The sequence below is a fragment of the Melanotaenia boesemani genome, chromosome 6 (genome assembly GCF_017639745.1).
Source record: "Melanotaenia boesemani isolate fMelBoe1 chromosome 6, fMelBoe1.pri, whole genome shotgun sequence".
NCBI classification, from domain to species: domain Eukaryota; kingdom Metazoa; phylum Chordata; class Actinopteri; order Atheriniformes; family Melanotaeniidae; genus Melanotaenia; species Melanotaenia boesemani.
Window position 1 is genome coordinate 15,441,097 of NC_055687.1, and position 19,297 is coordinate 15,460,393.

The 19,297-nt window shown below is 39.4% G+C and overlaps 1 protein-coding gene across 1 annotated transcript in view; it reads right to left on the bottom strand.

Moving 5' to 3' along the window:
• Window positions 1-9,460, bottom strand: part of grik5 (glutamate receptor, ionotropic, kainate 5) — a 45,082-nt gene extending 35,622 nt beyond the window's left edge. The window contains exons 1-4 of the mRNA XM_041987499.1: window positions 9,349-9,460; window positions 8,240-8,404; window positions 3,642-3,739; window positions 3,171-3,336 (exon numbers count right to left, since the gene is read on the bottom strand). Of these exons, the coding sequence (XP_041843433.1) occupies window positions 3,171-3,336; window positions 3,642-3,739; window positions 8,240-8,404; window positions 9,349-9,460 (541 nt within the window). The remainder of the gene's footprint in view (window positions 1-3,170; window positions 3,337-3,641; window positions 3,740-8,239; window positions 8,405-9,348) is intronic.
• Window positions 9,461-19,297: the final 9,837 nt, after the last annotated feature.

The window sequence follows — 19,297 nt, forward strand, 5'->3', positions numbered from 1 at the left end:
AAAAAATATTATGTGTTCATCAAACTGTTATCTCTTGCATTTTCATCAATTCAAGTAAAGAAATTAGAGCAAATTAAGCATCTTTACTACAGGTTTCAAATGGCACACTGTCCAAACATTTACAATCTTATTCACTACATTGTTAGTTATGTGATGACATAACACTGGTTCATCACCTTAATTAGATGTCTTCTTTATGCATGAATGATTCATAGGTCAGTGGTAAGCTGCTTAACAAACTAAAGAACATGTTCCTCTGGACTGAGATGGGCTGAAAAAGCAACCAATATCCAAAGCAAAACTTTGAGCGGCTTTCGGAAATCCTGCAGAACTGCTGCTCACGATGTCTTTAAAAGTTTGCAACAAAATCTGGCTCGTTGGAAGAAAACATAAAGAAATGAAGGGCGGTTCAAGACTTTTGCACAGTTTAGGCTACATCCTTACTTAGCTACAAATATCACAGCAAAAGCTGATGGCACCACATATGTTGAAACATTATATAATCCTCTTAATGTAACACATGGTTTTGAGCATGATTGAAGTGTAATATATCTTTACACAAATCCTTTTAACCACCAGACAGGTTTTAGGTATCCTTCAGAATTTATGTACACTATCTACCAATCTAGACCATAAATTCCTTCACATTTCCTATTAATAGAGTACTACATTTAGACAGTTGTGCTGCCTTGGCAGGGAAGTGTTTTCTTTGAGTGCTTTGTTATGCACTTTGTTGTTCTTGTCTTATCTTTTAGTTATTGGTTTCCTGGCTTGAGTAATGTATGTTCTGTGAATATTATGTGCTCAAAAAAAGTGACAATCTTTCACTTAAATAACAAAACTGATGCAACAACTGCAGAAAACTTTGGAGAAAATATGGACAGGAAGGGGAGTACAGACTGAAAGTATTTGAGGTAATTTTCCAACTTCCAGCAAATATCTCTTGAAATGGGAAATAACAAATGGCAATCAAGACTCACTTGGCACTGTGAGTGAAATAGGTTTTTATTAGAAAGTCCACTCTACTGCTTACTGATTATAATTCCATAGTAAATTACCTCTGGCTATGTGCTGTAAATAAATTGTGGGCTAGGCATCTGGGAGACAGTGTGGAAACCAGAGAGATGGAGGAGGAGGGGAAAGGTAGTACTCAGAGCCTTTCAGCAGGAGAAAGCCTCTATAAGCAGTAGGGTAATCACTGAACCAGGCAAAAACTTTAATTAGTTTGAGGAAGAAAGGGGAAAGAAAAAAAATCAATGCACTTTACAGCTTCCTCCTCTCTCCTCAGCCCACTTTCACATATTTTCTATCACTCACACCTAGGCCCTAACCTCTCCATCTCTCTTCTCTGAGTCCTGTGCTCCAGTTACCTCTCTCCCTTTATCCATCTCGATCTGATGCTGCCACCGTCTCCTCTTCCTTCTGCTCAGTCTCTCCTCTCACTGTCCTTAACCCTCATCCATCTCATGAAAACTGCATAATGGAATTTAACTCAGATAGCGAGTTCTGACCCAGACATAGCGAGAGAAGAATACATCGGAAATTACCCAAAATCTCTGACAGCCACACATATCCAGTTAAAAGAGGAAACATTAGATGAAAACCATTATTGTGCTCTTACAAAAAATACCAGTTTTCTTGCATTATCCCACACTTGACTCACTGCACTGGCATTGCTCTACGCTGGAGTAGATAAGATGAAATAAACAAGGGGGCTACTGGTAAACATTGTCTGATGTTGAACCTCTGCAGCACCACAGCAGAACTGCACAAATGCATTCATTCAAGTGTCCCTAAAGCCTCTTCTTTATATGCTGAAATACAGTAAACTCAGCATGCATATGCTCACCTGCACTCAACACACACATGTTCAAACTAAAACCAGCACACTGCAAAAAAAACATCAAGACACACACATACCACACACACCCACACAGTTGTTCAGAGTGTGGAACAAGCCTGTTGAGTGGCAGTTAGCACCTATTCGGCAGCCATGGCAACCAGCTCCACGGCGATAGATAGCGCAGCCAAGTGGGTCAGAGTCTGTGAGTGTGATAACCTTGTAAAGATCATCTTCAAGCCAAATATATTACACACAAACTCACCCCTCAATTTCTCCACCAGTAAAAGAAGCATCTTTAGGCATCATGAGGCAATCGTTTGCCTCTAAATCTTCAGAAAGGAAAAGCTTGGTGAAAGACAAGGCTCTTATCTACCTAATCAACTGATGATTAAAACTGAAAAGCGTGTGTGATGCTAGTTCAAAGCTCTTTTAGTTCAATGAAATGACAAGTCTACATGGAATTTAGCTGACTTTCAGGAAACTGCAGGAGGTTTTGACTAAGTGCTGAAGAGTTTCTTAATGATTGAGTCAATTTGCTTTATGTCAAAATCTGTTCAGGTGTCAGTGGTTCACCTGTTTCTTGAAGTGGTTTTTAGCTCTCAGACAGTTCTGTTTGGCTGGTGTGAGGAGTTAGCAGCCGCACAATGACACATTACTGTTAAAATTTACTGAGAAGTAAATAAGTCTAGCGGTTAGTCAGTGGATAAATGAGAAAGTTTGCCACCTCCTACAATATATAGCATGATCTGCCATGTATTCACAGAGCTGTTTGTATACTACAGTTTCCAACCAAGTCCTTTAATTCTTGCAATTCTCCATTGGCGACTGCAGCATAAATCAATAATGCACTCTTTCAAAATGAAAATAAAGACGGCCAGCAACCAAACCCCAAATCCCCTGTGATGTGAAAGCTCTCTGAGTGCCTGGCAAGTTAAATCAAATGTCCCTTAAGTTCCCCCACTACTGGAAAGCATTTCAAACATAAATATGTATTAAACTGGTTTGACCTTACAACAGTTTTAGATGGATAAGAGACAGTATGCAGGAGCAAGACTGATAAATAGGAAGGCTGCAGAACTCAGACAACAGACAGAACTTGTTGACCAGACTGTCAAAATGAGTGTCCAACAGCTCCAAACAGTCATATCCGCCCAAACAGCGGGAATCTGCCAACACTCCTACGGAAGCCATTTGCACACACAAACATATACATAAACTAAGTAAACAAGCATGCAAAAACTCAACTGATGCACCCACTTAAATATGAATGCAGCTATTCACACGTAATATATGGTTTAATGGTACAACAGCCAACTTGTGTACTAACACTCAGCCTTTGCGCAGACCAGACTGGCTGATGGGTAGCTGAATGACTGCAAGATGGCTCCTATGGCCAGGCTCAAGTCCTCATTGCTGGGGTACAGAGTTACGGAGGCAAAGCGCAGGTACGGCAGGCGGGGAGTTTCCTCTGGACCAATTTTTACATGAGGGATCTGCAAGGAAAATGTGGACAGCAGTACAAAACAATGAGACCAGGAAAAAAAAACAAATATGTGGTTATTTACTTCCCTCCAAACAGAAACAAGAGGAGAAATGTGAACAAGTAAAATTATAGTGCCTTCAATAAAAAAAAAGAGGAGAGAGCTTTGGGGAAAACAGAACAGCTGGAGGAAGTGGATGATGGTTGATTAAATGAGAGACTACTCCTCAAGGAAGAAAAATTAAATCAAAAGCATTTTGACGTGTCTGTGAATAAAAAATAAGAGACACACAATTTACATTTGAATGTGTGACTTACCTCCTTCTCCCCACATATATGACTGACAGTAGAGCCAGAGGCAGGGCTGGAGGCGGGGCCTATCACAGAAACTACGCCTTTGGGTAGAATCTGACACACTGGAAGAAAAATAATAAAAACTTAATATTAAAGCAAGCAGCACTCCTTATGCTCGATTTGTTGGCAGCACTGAGTTAAGAAACAGTAGAGGCTGCAATCTGGTCAAAGAAATGTAAAATATTAGTTTAACCATTTATTCCAAAGTAGCACCACAATTAGTCTCATTATAATCTGATTCATTTTGATGAAATACTCCCAGAGCACAACCAGACTTGTTTATCTGTGCAGGCACATCAACAGACTATCAAGTCATCTAACATGATTATCTATAAGGGTCAGGACACATCAATGTGGCAGGAGGTGGTTCACAAACTTGCCTGTTACTTTAATAATTCATGAAATTATATGACCTAATGTATTTTTTTCAACAGAGACAAGCAAAAAATTCACACTTTAAAACAGACATTTCAAACTCCTGTACTCGAAGGTTGCTGTCCTGCAGGTTTTAGATGTTCCCTTGCTTCAACACATGTGACTCAAATGAATGGTTATTTATTGCTGATTATGCCATTGGATTCATTTAATTTGAATCAGGTGTGTTGGAGCAGGAAGCATCTAAAACCTGCAGGGCACTGGCCCTCGAGGACCAGGGTTTGAGGTCAGCAGTGTTTGCGATATAGCCATATGAACTGAAATCAAGGCAATTTGTCTGCCTAGAAACACTTAATACTGTATATCTCCCATTTCTGCAATTTACTGTTTCATCTTGTTTTGTAGTCTCTAACATGTTTGGTAGCTACACGGCTGATTCAAAATAGAAGGTAAAGAGCCATTTATAATCACCATTTTAAGGCTAACTGGCTAAGCCTTAAAAGAGTTATTAATGGTCTAAACAGGTTGACATGATCACCTAGCACATTCATTTGAAAAAACTGCTAAAATGAAAAGTTAAACATTTTTTCTTTAATCTGTCAGCAAATTAACTAGCCTTTATAATCGAAACAAAGTCCTCGTTCAAATATCTACTAATTTCATCAGATTTACCCTGATGTGCACTCTGAGTGATGCTCTGGAACGATCTGAGCAAGCATGACACAGACTGTCCCTCGGATACATACCCTCCAGCAAAGCCTGGAATTCCTTTTTTGCCTTAACCTCAATTTTGACTTGGATTTAGACAGAGGTAAATATCTCATTACAAGTAGTCAAGAAACATGAACATAGAAAACTAGTGACTAATGCTGGAGGAGGAGGAGGTGCAGGAGGTTCACTGTTGTGCTCTTAAAGCCAAATGAAGGAACAATAAGGTGAACAGGGAGCAGGCAGGAATGAATGAATGCAGTTTTGCATAGAAAGCACACGAAATGGGTTGGACAGACTAGAGTCGAGGCCAACTGGACAGGAAGGAGACAGTTGTGAGCTGCATTGACTTTGTGCCTTCCTCCATAAATCAAAGCTTGGAAAACAAAACAAGATGGAAACAAGGTGCTGCTTTGCATAGAAATATTCACATGACTTCTCTTGACTCTGAAGTGTGTTGCCAGAGTAAACAATGGACCCCTGTGCAGTAATTTATTGTCTTTTTTGGTTGCTTAAATATAAAAATAATGTTGAATTTATTATCTAATAAACCTTGTAGGGAGTGATAGGTGTATTTTGGTCAATTTGGCCCAAGGATGCTGAAAGTGAGAGTGTCCAGGAGGCTGTAACCAACCACAATATCAGCAAATCACTCAATTTGTAACAGATGAAAGCCAATAAGAATGTAAGAGTGCAAAACCCAGAAATGTAAAATAACAAACATAATAATAATAGTAATAATGACAGGGAAAGTAGTGAGGAGACCAGAGTCTACTCTGAAACCTGAACAGAATTTGGTTAAATATTTGCGAGAACATAAATGCCTCTTTGATGTGATCAGTGTATAAGATCATGACAGACAGACTTAAGAGAGAAGTCAAACAGAAGCTATTACTCTTTCTTCAACAACCAGGTGGACAGACAGAATAACATGGCACTCGTTGTAAAGTTTGTAATATAATGTAAAACAGAGAAAGAACTGTTTGCAGGACAGCTGGAACCACCAAACAAAAATCAGTAAAACAAGTTGGGGGTTCAATCTGGTGAAACAACAACCCAATGATGCTTTAAAAACTTAGTATAAACTTGGTTTAATGTGGAACATTGCCGTTTTAGCTAATCATCAGCATATTCATCCACACATGCACATTTGTCATTATGCGTGAGGCTGAATATCTGAACACAGCGTCTAAGGGCTACGGTGAATTACATTGAAAAGCTTTTGGGGGACATGTGTGGATCATTTCCATTTGATAATGGTATATATTTAATGAAACCAGAGATCAAAGATGAACTAAATTAAACTCGTGACCAGACTTGAAGAATATAAACAGAGGAAGCCATATTGTGGGACATGTTGAGAGCCAGTGTGCATCTTTTATGTGCGCTTTCTGTTCATCTGCTGACTGAGAGGAAAGGAGCAGGGCTTGTCAATGTCAGAATTGGTAAATCTCTATGTTTATAAGAATGAGACGAATCCCAGCTGTGGAACTGCACCAAATACATTTGCTGCTTTGATAAGAATTGACACCTAGGAGATGTTTTACATACTGAAAATCTGATAGAAGGCGAGCCAGAGACCAGCTGGAGCGAACCCTCAGGTCTCCCAACTGTAGGTCAAAGCTGGTACGAGAAGTAAAAAATATGTTATGAGATGGATATTTCATTGGCATTGACTTCAAATGGATGGATGACTTAGAAAAAAAAAGAAAGAAAGCTATCAACAGTTTCAGACATGGAAAACAGTCTTTGAGTAATCAGTTAAGATCTTCGCCTTCTTTTGGCTTTTTTCTAACACCTGCAAGGTTTACTTGATTTACAAGGTGTTGTCTCCACATGTAGACAGTCTCCATTTATATGGCAAAATGTGTCCAAATTTTCAATATTGTTTTGATTAATTACCTCTTGTTTTTGGCCCCATCTCTAAGCTCCTGGTCAAATTACTCAGTTTGACCAAGATGAGTCTGCCATCCAAGCCAACCACACCTTTGTGTCAGTTCTGGAAATTCAGCTATTTATTTCTGAAATTGGTTACTGAGGTCTGGAAAGTTTAAGTACCAGCATTGAAAATGCTCAATCTCAAACCTGAAGAAAACTCTACAACCCATAAAAGCCTTTAAAGGGTTGCAAATAGTCTGTTATCTCAAACATGAAAAATAAAATTAAATAAACCTTTCCTGTGTTTTCTTTCTATATATCAAACATTTGATGAGAATATTTCCCAAAACCATAAATTATTTATTAAAGATTTAACACTGAAAAAGACTGAAAACAGATTATCTTTTAATGTGTCTGTGTTGTTTTTTTTTTTTTTTTTTTACAAGATTTTCAGTGTAACTACCTGCAAACAGAGAGAGCTGAAATGATTCTGGTCACTTAAATGTTTTATTCTGGTTGTCAATAAGCTCTTTTCTCTCTGGGATATTTGGTTGTTATTTCATTTCATCCTAATTAGTTGTCCTCAGTATCTGCCACTGTTTTTTAATGTGTGGATGCATGTGTATCCACAACATGCCTGTGACTGAATGTGCATCTTTGTCTGCAGAAAGAGATATGTGTGCATGCATGTGTAAATGCCCGTGTGGGTGACAGTGGGTGCATGTGTATGTGCATGCAGCCAGTTGTAGCTGTAAGATGAACAGTTCTCTGAGGCAGAGACAAAAAAATGCTGTGAGCAAACCAGTCCGTCAGAGTCTCCTACTCATTGGTCAAGGACACACACAGACCCACATGCCTGCAACTCAAGCATGCACACATGTGTACAACCCCTTCCCAAACACACAAAGATGTTTCGCCAGTAGCTTGTGGCAGGGTCAGTATCCTTTAGAAAAGGAGCAATGAGGCTTTGCCTCCTCAATGTTTAAATTCAAAAATTATTTCTCCTATCTTTGCAGAGGCCAAACATTCTACTGTAACTCAGTATATCAATTAACTTTTCAAGATGCAGCCTTTGTAGTATAATGTTGCTTTCTGTTGGCCTGTGCTGCTGATCTGTTTTGGTATTTGATGATTTGTTTTTTATCAAAGCCCGCATGGTAAGCAGTGCTAGCTGTTACTGAAGGGCACAGGTCTACTGCTTTTAATGAGGCAGTCTTAGCAGCCCATTACTGGTCTCCAATGACATGTAAACTAATAAGCAAAAGCCCTTACTGGCTCCTAATCCCATAAAAGTGCTGGTGTTTAACCATTCTGGTCATTTATGAGGTTTTTGCTCATATATATATATATATATATATATATGTTTTTTGGAAAAAACTGATTATCAGGCTACTGCTCTGCGCTACTCTGCACTAGCCACTATTAAAATGTTCTGTTTTACGAATAATATTCACTGGTATCTCTAGTGATCACTTTTCTCTTTGCTAATGAGACTCTATGCCCCTGTGGACTCTAATGCTTTTGCTGGATATTATCATTCTCTGATGAGTTTCACAAATCTACTCCAGTGGTTGTCTTTAAAGTAAATTGTATCCACTCACTGGTGTCAGTAGTATCGTACTGGGAGTCTTTTTGCAGCTCATATATGTCCACCTCCACGCGGGCCCGGGCTGGGCCCTCTATGACGCTGTTGATGTTCTCCCGGGCCAGGGCCAGCGCTAGCCGCTCCCCACGTCCACACACAGACTGGTCATCCAGGATTGCAGCTAGAGAGGTTTGAGAGGGAGAGAGGGAGATGAAATAGAGGAGAGAAGGATTGAGTATAGAGAGTGTCAGACCTGGTGAGAGGAGACAGCAAAAACATGTGGTGTAGAAATTTTAATCTGTTTAACAAGGTTATCCATGCCTGTGTACATGTGGGAATGTGCTACTGGGGGGATCAGCTCAACGGACTGCCAAAGGAATAAAGGGATTTGTCCATGCCCATATTAGTTTATTGTTGGAAAGCCAAAGGATATCTGAAATATGCTTATGCTGCCTTTCAAAGAGCTATGCAATGAGACATATTAATCTATAACCAATATTGTACATTCACAAAGCAAAAACTTATTTTATTTTTATTTTGTTTATCTGTAAGGATTAGCCTAAAAGTTTGGTCCATTTTCTTTTTTAGATCTTATCTATTCTTTCCAGAAACATTCAAGCTCACCAGGGTTGGATGAGGAGCTCAGCCTCTATCAGGTTTCTCCTGAGTTAAATGGTAAATGGTCTGTACTTATATAGCGCTTTTACCCAAAGCTATATATACGTCACATTCCCCCATTCACACACACATTCACACACTGATGGCGGAAGCTGCCATGCAAGGTGCTCAACCACAACCCATCAGGTGTATTGCTCAGGAATACCTCGACATGAGCTTGACAGGCCGGGATCAAACCGGCAATCCTTGGGCTACAGGACGACCACTCTACCCACTGAGCCATGCTGCCCACCCACTGAGTTGCTTTACTGGGTTCAAGTCCAGATTGAGTTTTGCTTCTACGTTGACATGGAAAGTTGAAAGATGCGTCCAATGTTTTTGTTCGATCTATGATTGCAATGTATTTAAAACTTGCTGCCTTGGTTGTGCATTTGAGTGTGAAAGGAATGAATGATTGAAATAAAATGTTTGTTGAGTAACTGTGGCTCAGGTGAGTTGTCCCCTTACCCATGCGGACGGAGGAGAGAAGAGGGGCCTGACTGAGGGAGCTTGGTGGCATGGTGACTAGCAGGAAAGACAGGAAGTATATTGGCAGCAGCAGTGCTGGCAGAGCCGGCATCTTCTACTGCTCCTCATGGAGAATGGTCTGCTGGCTGCCTGTACCACCACCTGCAGGACAGGAGAAAATTTAGCGAGTTAGTCAACACAAACTCCCTCTTTGAAGTTCTTAACATGCAGTTTATCTGTAGTGTACCACCATATTTCCATGCAGTAGAAACACCTGCGGTTTGACACATATAATACACTTTATTACTCAGTTATGAAAATATTCCCAGTCCCGTCCACACAGCCTGTCTAAAAAAAAAAGGAAGATATAGTACAATTCTACTCATGTCTCCTGTGGAAAGTCTGCTGTTTAGAAGTGACAGGATTCAGCCAAGACAAGTTCTCCAGAGGCTGTTCAAAGAAAACCTTACAACTGACACACAAGTCTCACGTACACACCTCCATATTGCACACACACAAACATGAAAACAGAGCGAAACACCCAGATACAGTCACGCACGAGAAACAGCATTGCAACTACAATCACGTAGAATGTTTATGATCATACAGTTTGCATGACTGTGTTCTCACTAACATATATTTTTGAACTCTAAACTTCAGCTCCTTCAAACAGACACACAAACACACAAGAAAGAACACAAAGCTAGTTCGGCTGAGCTCCAGTTGTGCTAAGCAACCCTCTCCAGGAGTGACAAATCCTTGTTCTGACTGACAACATGACAAGGCTGTGTAAAAGGATGGAGAGATGAGGAGACGGATGAAACGTATGAGAGAGGAAGGAGTGTGTGACAGACAGGCGGGGAGGTTGGGGAAGGGATGGTGTTAGTGATGGGGAACGGTGGCAAGGATGTTTTAGACGCCTGATTCAGTGGTGTGAGCTTTAGACAGGTGTGACAGTTAAAACAGCTCAGTTCAGGACCTTCAATTGACCCGTGCAACTGTAAACAGCTGACCCAGAGTCTGACCAGTATATGAGGGGGTGGGCATTTATTGTGCATGCGTATACAGTTCTGTGTACATCAAAGATGAATATGATGCAGATTTTCTGTCACTTTTTTGAACCCACATCCCTCCATCTTCCATTCTTAATCTTTCATAGCTATTTTCTCTTTGAGACCTTCATTTTATCTTTTCTCCCCATTCACCTTTCCAACTCTTGTTTTGCTTTGATGCTTAAACTGCATAAAAAAAAAAAAAACATCTGCAGCCCTTTGATTTGACTCCCTCGCATTTCAGAAACCAACTAGACTTCCCTTCTTCCTGATTTTTTTCCGCACTCTCCATGCAGCGACTGACCTCCCCTTCTTCCTTTCTGACTTAAAGGGTCTCTCGTTCAAAGGGTGGCAAAAATGTGTGCGTAAACATGTTTGTAATACTAATAGCATACACCATACTGTGCAGATGGCTGTGCTGCTCTCATTATGGCTTCCGCAGCTCATGGAAACAGAGGCAGGGCTTATGTGAGGCCATCTGTATGTGTGACACAACATAAGATAACAGGCACACAGTGGGAGTAATTCTCCCTTTCATTGTTTACAATGAATCATTCTTGTTTAACACAGCGTGCTATGGTAAAGTTGCCAATATAAAAATATCACAGCACCAACAAGTTCAAAGTTTCATGTTGTCATCTTATTTGAGTGTATGGTTGTGCAACAGCTGATTATTCTGCACAGTGCTGTCACACTGTACTCATTGCGCTGCACAGTGCTCCGTTTCCCTGGCTGTTACTACAGTATTCTGTTTGCTTCCTACACCAGTGGTCTCTTTCTCAATTTACTCGTCCCTAAAGTGTGTGTGTTTTGTGTGTAAGTAGTGTCTGTACCTAGGTGTTTATTCCTGGGCATGTATGAGGTGGTGCTTACCTTGTGTGTGTGATGGGTTATTGATCGAGACCAGCTGAAGTGGCGGGCCCTCAGGTGCAGTCAATCAAAACAATGGGGAACCTATCATGGGAGCACTGCATTTCGCAGGAGCCATCTGATTGGCTATTACCAGGAGGCATATTGCCATGATGACGAATAAGATTCCAACTGAGGCTATGGCTTCATCAGTGATGGGATGCAACCGGTGCTATTTCATTGTTATTGAGAGCTATTGACAGCATTAGACAGAGAGGATTAGAGGGGCTTTACTCCCAGGAGAAGAGGAGGGAAAGGAGGAAGTAGATAGGAGGTGGTGAAAGAAGTAAGGTGAATCAGTCAAAAGAAAAAGAAAAGAAGCAGAGTGAATAGGCTAGCGCCGATGAGGAAATAAAGGAAGAAATTGAATACAGAGAGAAGAAATTGGAAAGTGTCTGCAGAAAGAGACACAGAGCTGGAAGAAGAGAAAGAGAGACTGAGACTGAGAGAAAGTGTTAAAAAGTGCCTTTACACAAGAACTGCGTTTGGGTATAAAGTGCACTTTAAGATATTTTTAATTTAATTTTAATTTACAGTTGTTTTGCTACTGACTTTACTACTCATAGTTTCTGGTTATTTTCTGCTAATACTCATCAGTATATATCATATGGACTCAGGTAAGGGACTATATGGTGTTTTAGTGAGAAACCAGAGATGGTTCGATGCTCCACATAACAGCTTAGGAAGTCTTTTATTTCAGTTGAGTTTTATAACCAATATGTCTAGCTAATTGATTTATTTTTTGGGAGCTACTGAGAACTGAAATTGTTTTGTTGTGGTATGTTATTGTAGTTATTTGATGCAATACTTGTTTTTGTCTAATGTTGTTATTATTAAAACTAGCTTATCTTTAATCTTAGAATTAAAGAAAATGTCTCATGAAACTGCATCAGTTTGGTTCTGCAAGCAGAAGAAAATAATCACATCATGATGTCTGTCTATGAAAATCTCAGGCAAACTCTTAATGAAGATCTTACATTTTCTTTTACATGGCAGTTATGTGCTTGTGTACCTGGGAAAGAAACAGCAGCAGAATACAGAACAGGAAGAGATGTGCGATACTATGTTCTGCTGGGAAGCTTTGTGTCCTGCTATTCATGTGGATGTCACCTTGACACATTTCACCTACATAAATATTTCTCTACACGCACACCGCTTCATGAAAACAGTTTTCTCTGACAGATGTTGCCTCTTTTATCATGATAATGCACTATCACGCTGTAATAATTGCACAAGAGTGGTTAGAGAAAGATGAAAAAGGATTCAAGGTGTTGACTTGGACTTTACATCCGAGAAATCAGTTTGATTGAGCAGCTGTGGGATGTGCTGAAAAAACAAGCCTAGTCCATGGAGGCTGTGCTTTGTGGCCTGCAGGACTTAACGGATCTGCCGCTAAGACACTTTCAGAAGTCTTGTAAAGCCTGACAGGTCAGTTCCTTTTTAGTAGAAAGAGAAGGACTAACACAGCAATAAACAAGTGGTTTTAATATGGCTGGGTGAATTACACAGAGATGAAAGATTCTGATGGCAGCAATTCCACCAACAAATTCTATAAACATCATTAGGGTAATTATCGCCGTTTTCTGGGTACAGCCTGGGTTCCTGTCTATAATAGCAATTTCATGTTGTTCAGCCACAAGGGAGCATTTCCTGTATCAATCAGAGGTAGAGGCATCACAGCAGGAGCCAGAGACCTAGGCTCTGTCACAAGCTCTTGAAATTGGTATACCAATGCAATGTGACTAATTTATGTGTGAAAAGTGGAAACTTTATGAAACATTCTGCCATTTTAAATGATATTAACTGCCTCCTGAAAACTGGGCAGGAAATTATCCGCTACATTTGATTAATAAAATATAGTAAAGCTCCAACATACAGTTCATTGAACTATTTTTGCACTGATAGTTCTAGAAAGTTCTTTTTATTGTGTGAAAACCTTTTACCATGATCCTTTTATCCATAAAAATCAGGTCACTTCTGAGAAATTTCATCTCTGTAGGTTGAGATAAAGAAAATAAGAAGCTGAAAAGTGTCAGAATGAGGTGGAGGAATTCAGGGAACCAGATACAGTCAGAGAGAAATAGAGCGCAAATGGTGAGATACCATTGCCGTGTTCAATTTGCGAGGGCTGTGTTTCTGGCTGCTGTACGAGCTCCGTTGCTGCAGTAGTACATGACTGAGTCCCTGTAGCTGTCGGGTGTCAGTCTGCGGGGAGCTGGAGCAGCGAGAGGGCCGAGCAGAGCCAGGCTTGTCTGAGCCGTACAGAAAACACTGCTTGCGGCTCCCCTCGGTTGCTTTCATTCTGCACCCTGCTGTAAGTCACCCCGCATGCTGGCATCACTGAGATATACTCAAAAGCTAAAACACATAAATATCCTGACTCTCTGGTATTGTCTGCTTGCGTGCATGTACGAGTGCAGGAAAGAAAATTAAAGAGACAGAGTGAGAATATAGAATATGAGAGGGGACATTCATCCCCGTTGTAGATTTAGCTGTTTGGTGCATGTATTCATCTTGAAGCATATTTGTGTGTCTGCTGTTTGCTTGTATGTGTGTGCTAGTCACTTGGCGGCTTGCTTACAGTGTCTGCAGAGCCTATTATGAAAAAGAAAACCGTAAAATCAGAGATGTTAATTATCTACTGGGAGCATGCGGGATGGGTTGGTGGGTGGGTTGTATGCCAGGCGAGCAAGCAAAGGGAGGGCCGGAGTTCTAGCAAGTGGGGGAGAAAAATCAGGGAAATGCTATCTCGCGCCGCACCCCTAGGCAGATGAAGAGAGGATGAACAGAGACTGAGGCAGAGGAAGTAGGATGAGCAGGGGAGGAGTAGAAAAAGACAGGGATCCGGAGAAAGATAGAAAGATCTCAGATGAAGATAAGCAGCTTGAGGGGGGATGAGGAGAAAAAGAGAAGAGACTCATTTGTCTTTCCCCTTCTGACTTATTGTATGACACAAGAAAACCTGACAGTTATCATAATGAAAGGATGAATCATTCCTGTAATTGAATCTGCAAGTGGAACATCTTCAGTAGCTGTGGATTTGAGGAGACCATACTGCCAACCATGATGGGGCGCAAGTGTTATTTTGCTCATACTCATAATTAACAGTCACTGCTGACTAGAGCGAGCCTGTTGCAGACAGCTGTGCTGCTGTCCCTGAATGAGCACAGTCAGGCCATGTCGGAGCATTTCTTAAATCCCAGACAGCATGGATGAGCTGAGAGGTCAGCTTGGCTTTTTGTGTAAGTATGTTCGTTGGCATGAAGTGTCAGTGGGAGTAGAGAAATACTCCAGACACCCGATTCAGGTTTTTTTATTTTTTATTATTATTTTTATAGAATTAGGCAACCTGTGCTTTGTTTCTACATCTAATATAAAAGCAGTAGAACAGGATCTTCTCTTTGCACCCACTGTTATTTATCAGTCTCCTCGCCACTCCTCTCCTCTCCTACTTCACCATTTCTGCTTTACCTTCATCCTCTCCTCTATAACGCATCAGCTCCTCTAATCCTTTTTGCTTTGTCAGTATTTCCCATTTTTTTGTAGATTGTCTCCTTCATCTATACTTTTTATTTTATTTTTTGCCATTCTCTGTTTTATGGACTTTTTAAGGATTTTCATTTGAGGCATCCAGAACTTCAAGGTGAAGTTTAACATTTGGAGAAAATATGACTTATTCATGTGATGTCGCCTCTCACCACTAAGCTGGCACCTATATCTTACATTTCTTTTCTGAAAATGTTTACTTTACAGGAGATTGTTCGGTAAAAGGTTAAATTAGTTTTGCAGTATGGAATAAAATATAGGGCGGGCTACAGTAAAACTACTCTAAATGCAAACTAAACCCTATAAAAGAGAATGGACACAATAACAGCAAAAGCTATAGTAAATAATGCAATGCAGTGAAGGGTTTTAGCAATAAATACAGTGAAGCAAGGTTATATGGTAGAATATTTGTTTCTGCTAAGAGATTCTCTCATTTTGGACACAGCAGGAACTTCAGTCCAAAATTAGTTAAATCAATGCTTCAAACTTCAAACTTTTTTTTTTAACATTCAGTGAAAGATCTTTTAAAAAAATGATGTTTCTATGCTGTCAAAGTGATGCAACTGAAGCTAATAGTTTAAGGTTGAGGAACTACTTAATGAATAACATAGTTATCACACAATTAAAAGGCAATCAGAGAGCTCATCTTTCACCAAGGCCTTACTTTGTGTTTTTTAAGGAAGTGATTGAGCTCCACAACAAAAACAAAGGTATTCTTCCAGTATCTTATTTAACAGACAATTGGCTCTTATTACATCTCTGCCTCGATTCTCACCTTAGAGGAGTTAAAATCCTGCAGTTTCCTGTATGAAAGTCAGTTGTGTTGCAGCACCTCGTCTGATACAACCTTTAGATCAACCTCAATGCTCTGCCTGGACAAAAAGCACACCGCTGCATTTAGTTGGACGACCTTCAGATTTGTTGTCAACACATATTCACCCTGGCATCATTTCAATTTGTTTATGCAACATTACATCATTCATTTCTGTCTGGAGTTGCATTAATTTTTTATTAAGAGCTGTATTGGTGGTGGGGGATGTAGACAGCTTTGTAAGGCTTCTCCAGACTCTTTGGCGATCAGTGTGTGAAACTATTCCTTCATTCTTCCACTCTCTCACAACTTAACCCATTAAGGCCCGACCCATGAAAAAATGGTAAGAAAAGTCCCATTTTCTTTATATGAGGTCTTTATTTGGCCCTTTAACAAAATGTAACAAAAATTAACATTTGTTGGGGAAGGACAGCTACCATTTATTACCATGTGATACATTAAAAAATATTATAATGTGGTTTTCTGCTTCTGGGTATCTGTTAGGGTCAGAAGACACGTATCAGATTGTGTTCAACATGATTTTTTACAAAGTTTATACCATAAATTGAGGTAAAATGTCTCAGAAACTGTATGTAACATATATGTCATGTCGGGCTCTTATGGGTTAAGCTTGTCAAAGAAGAAAAAGGTCTATTGATAGAAAAACTTGGTCATCCCAGATACTCAGGTGACCTGATTTTTTATGGCACACAAAGGTTGATGTTGCTAAACCCCCCACAGTCTTGTACAGTAGACATGATTGGTAAAGCACAACATCCACTGCTTTTCTTTCACCATAGATGTCCAGTTCCAGTCCTTGATGACAACTATCCTGTGTGTTTTAGATATTTCTTGCTTCAGTACATCTGACTCTAATTAATCACTTGTTAACAGGTTTGGGCAAACATGGACAACAAGATATTGAAGAGATCCATTTAATCTGAATAAGGTGTCGTGAAGCAGAGAATCATTAAAACCTGCAGGATAGCGACCCCTGAGGACCAACACTGGTCATCTCTGTCTTAAATGCAACAGGATAAATCTGGACTCATCAGCCCATGTCTTTTTTACATTGCTACTGAGTCTATTTTTAATCTCCAAAGCCTTGCTGTTGTTTTGTTTTAGCCTCAGTGATGAAACACTATTTGAAACATTGCCAAGAGTTATTTTAACTCTATAAGTGATCTCTAGTCATGACCATTCACGATTTTCTTCTGACCACATATCTTCCTTGAAGATGATGTTTTATCCATATTCATTCAGGTTTTAATAATGAATTGGGCAATTTTAGCCCAATTTTATTAGTTTTGAGCAAGTTCTTTTGTTTCCAGACAAACAACTTAGCTTTCTGAAACAGAGTGACATGTTTTCCATGTCCAAAGGATTAGGGCTCATTTATGCTTCCTTTATGTAGTTTAATAGGTACGTCTGTGTCAAACTTTGTCAAGCATGACTGCCAACATAATCCCGTCAGATTCAATAACAAACATGATGAAATGATGATGGTGGAGGACGTCGTGATAATGCACATTATCTGAGAGAGGCACAAACAGAGGCAGCACAGTAAGGAGTGGTGGTCTGTGCAGCCGTTGTAGCCTCTTCTTCTCCTTCCGTGTACCTTTCACTGGTTTCACATGTTCTATATTGCACAGCACAGCCCTTATGATTTCCAGTGGTCTGTTTATGCCATTGGGGTATTAATCCACAAGCTCTAAAGTACCTAAAAACGCAGAAAAGAAACGCAAAAGACAAAGAGAAGGCTCCATGTGTGTTTCTGCTAACATGGAAGCAGCTCCCTGTATCCGTCAGGGTTAAATATCTCATCAGCCTAAACATTTCATATACTTCAGTATTTCCTATTTGCATAGTTAAAGCAAATCAGTCATGTGTAATCTGTAACTGTTATGAGTAACACACTATATTCTGCTCTTTATTATTTACGCTATTTATTTTATTGACTGGTAAAATGCACTTTAAAATGGGGAATGTGCAGTAAAAGGCATAACATTTACACTAGGTTATTTAATGCTTTTATGTTGTGCTTTTTTAAGATTGGTGGTATAACTTACATCAACCTGCCAAGGAACAACGGATGGAAATTAGATGATGGCTAAAATCTGACACATTTCCATGTTAGTGTTCAGTAATGTGTATTGTCCTTATTTTAATGAATAAAACTTCATTTTTTTATTTTCTTTTTTTGTCCAAAATGTTGATATAGACATCAAGCTATTCATTTTTTTATGTTCACTAGAACATTGCAAAGCTATAGTAACAGAATGAATGTATGGATGAAGTGTAGTCACATCGTAATCAGAGGAAGAGTGACGAGATCACATCAGATAAAACTCTAGAATAAAGAAGTTTCTCAGGAGCAAATGGATAGAAATTAGAAACATGTAAATAATTAGTTTCAATATTTTATTGACCATCATTTTCAGGTAATAAGTGCATTAGCACCAATGCACATAATGAAGATTGGCTTTCCTCCTTTTGGATATTGACCAGGTATTTAATGCATCTGTTCTTAGATATTTGTTTATAGTCCTTTATGCTTTTAGTTTGTTCAACTCAAACTCTATCTAACATGGTTTAATCAAATCTATCGGCTGAATCTTAGCAGGCCATCTATTCCCAGTGAGTTAATCTGGCTGCTTCTGTTTCCTGTCACATCATCTGTTGAAATTCAGTAACCCAGTGCCACGAGTTACACATATGAAAATGTTGTTTTGTATATGTCACTAAGATTCAAGCTGATCGATCCCAAGAATGTTGTTCCAAAACTACACCGGCTTCTGCAGAGTGCAACCATAGAAAGGCCTCCGTAAACATCAACCACTGTTGTGTCTGTTTATCTCGCTTCACTCACCCACTTCAGAATGCTCTCTTTTCTCAGAGACCAAGCTGTGGATTTTCCTACTCCTAATGTTCTTACTATGTGCCTCATGGACTTTTTTTTCTTTTTGTTTTTGCAGTCTAAGGGAGGCCTGTTTACTTGCACTGAGGTTTGTTTGACTGCATGTTCTGGTTCACACAAACAGCTTTCACACACTAACAATGCCACACCAAGATTTATCTCCAGACATTTTACCTACACACACACACACAATATATATATATATATATATATATATATATAGTGAGAGAGAGAGAGAGGGAGAGAAAGAGACTATGTTTACCTAGAAGCAGAGCACAAACTTTGTGTTTGGTTGAAGTGAATACCATTAGAAGAATATTGTAAGGGATTTTTGGCACATTTTGAGAGGGACGACCAACATATTTAACTGTGTTGCTCATTCCAAAGAAGCCAAATCCTTGCAAGTCAAATCTTGTTGTAAAGATGACTAATTGGTCTTTTTAACAATGTATAATACAACCAGACATTATTTTTAAAGGGGAGAAATAATCAATCACAAATTTTCTTATTTTTTTACTTAGTTTATAAATACACTCTTTAAATATATAGAACTCACAATTTTACTTATGACTTTTGTCTACTTAAGACATAATTTGGATGTGAATATTATTACATTAAAGCTCAGAATTCACACTTCAAGACTTCAATAAGAATAACTTTCATATGTCAGCACCTAAATGTTTCCAGAAAGAAAAGCAATGTGACTATACTATA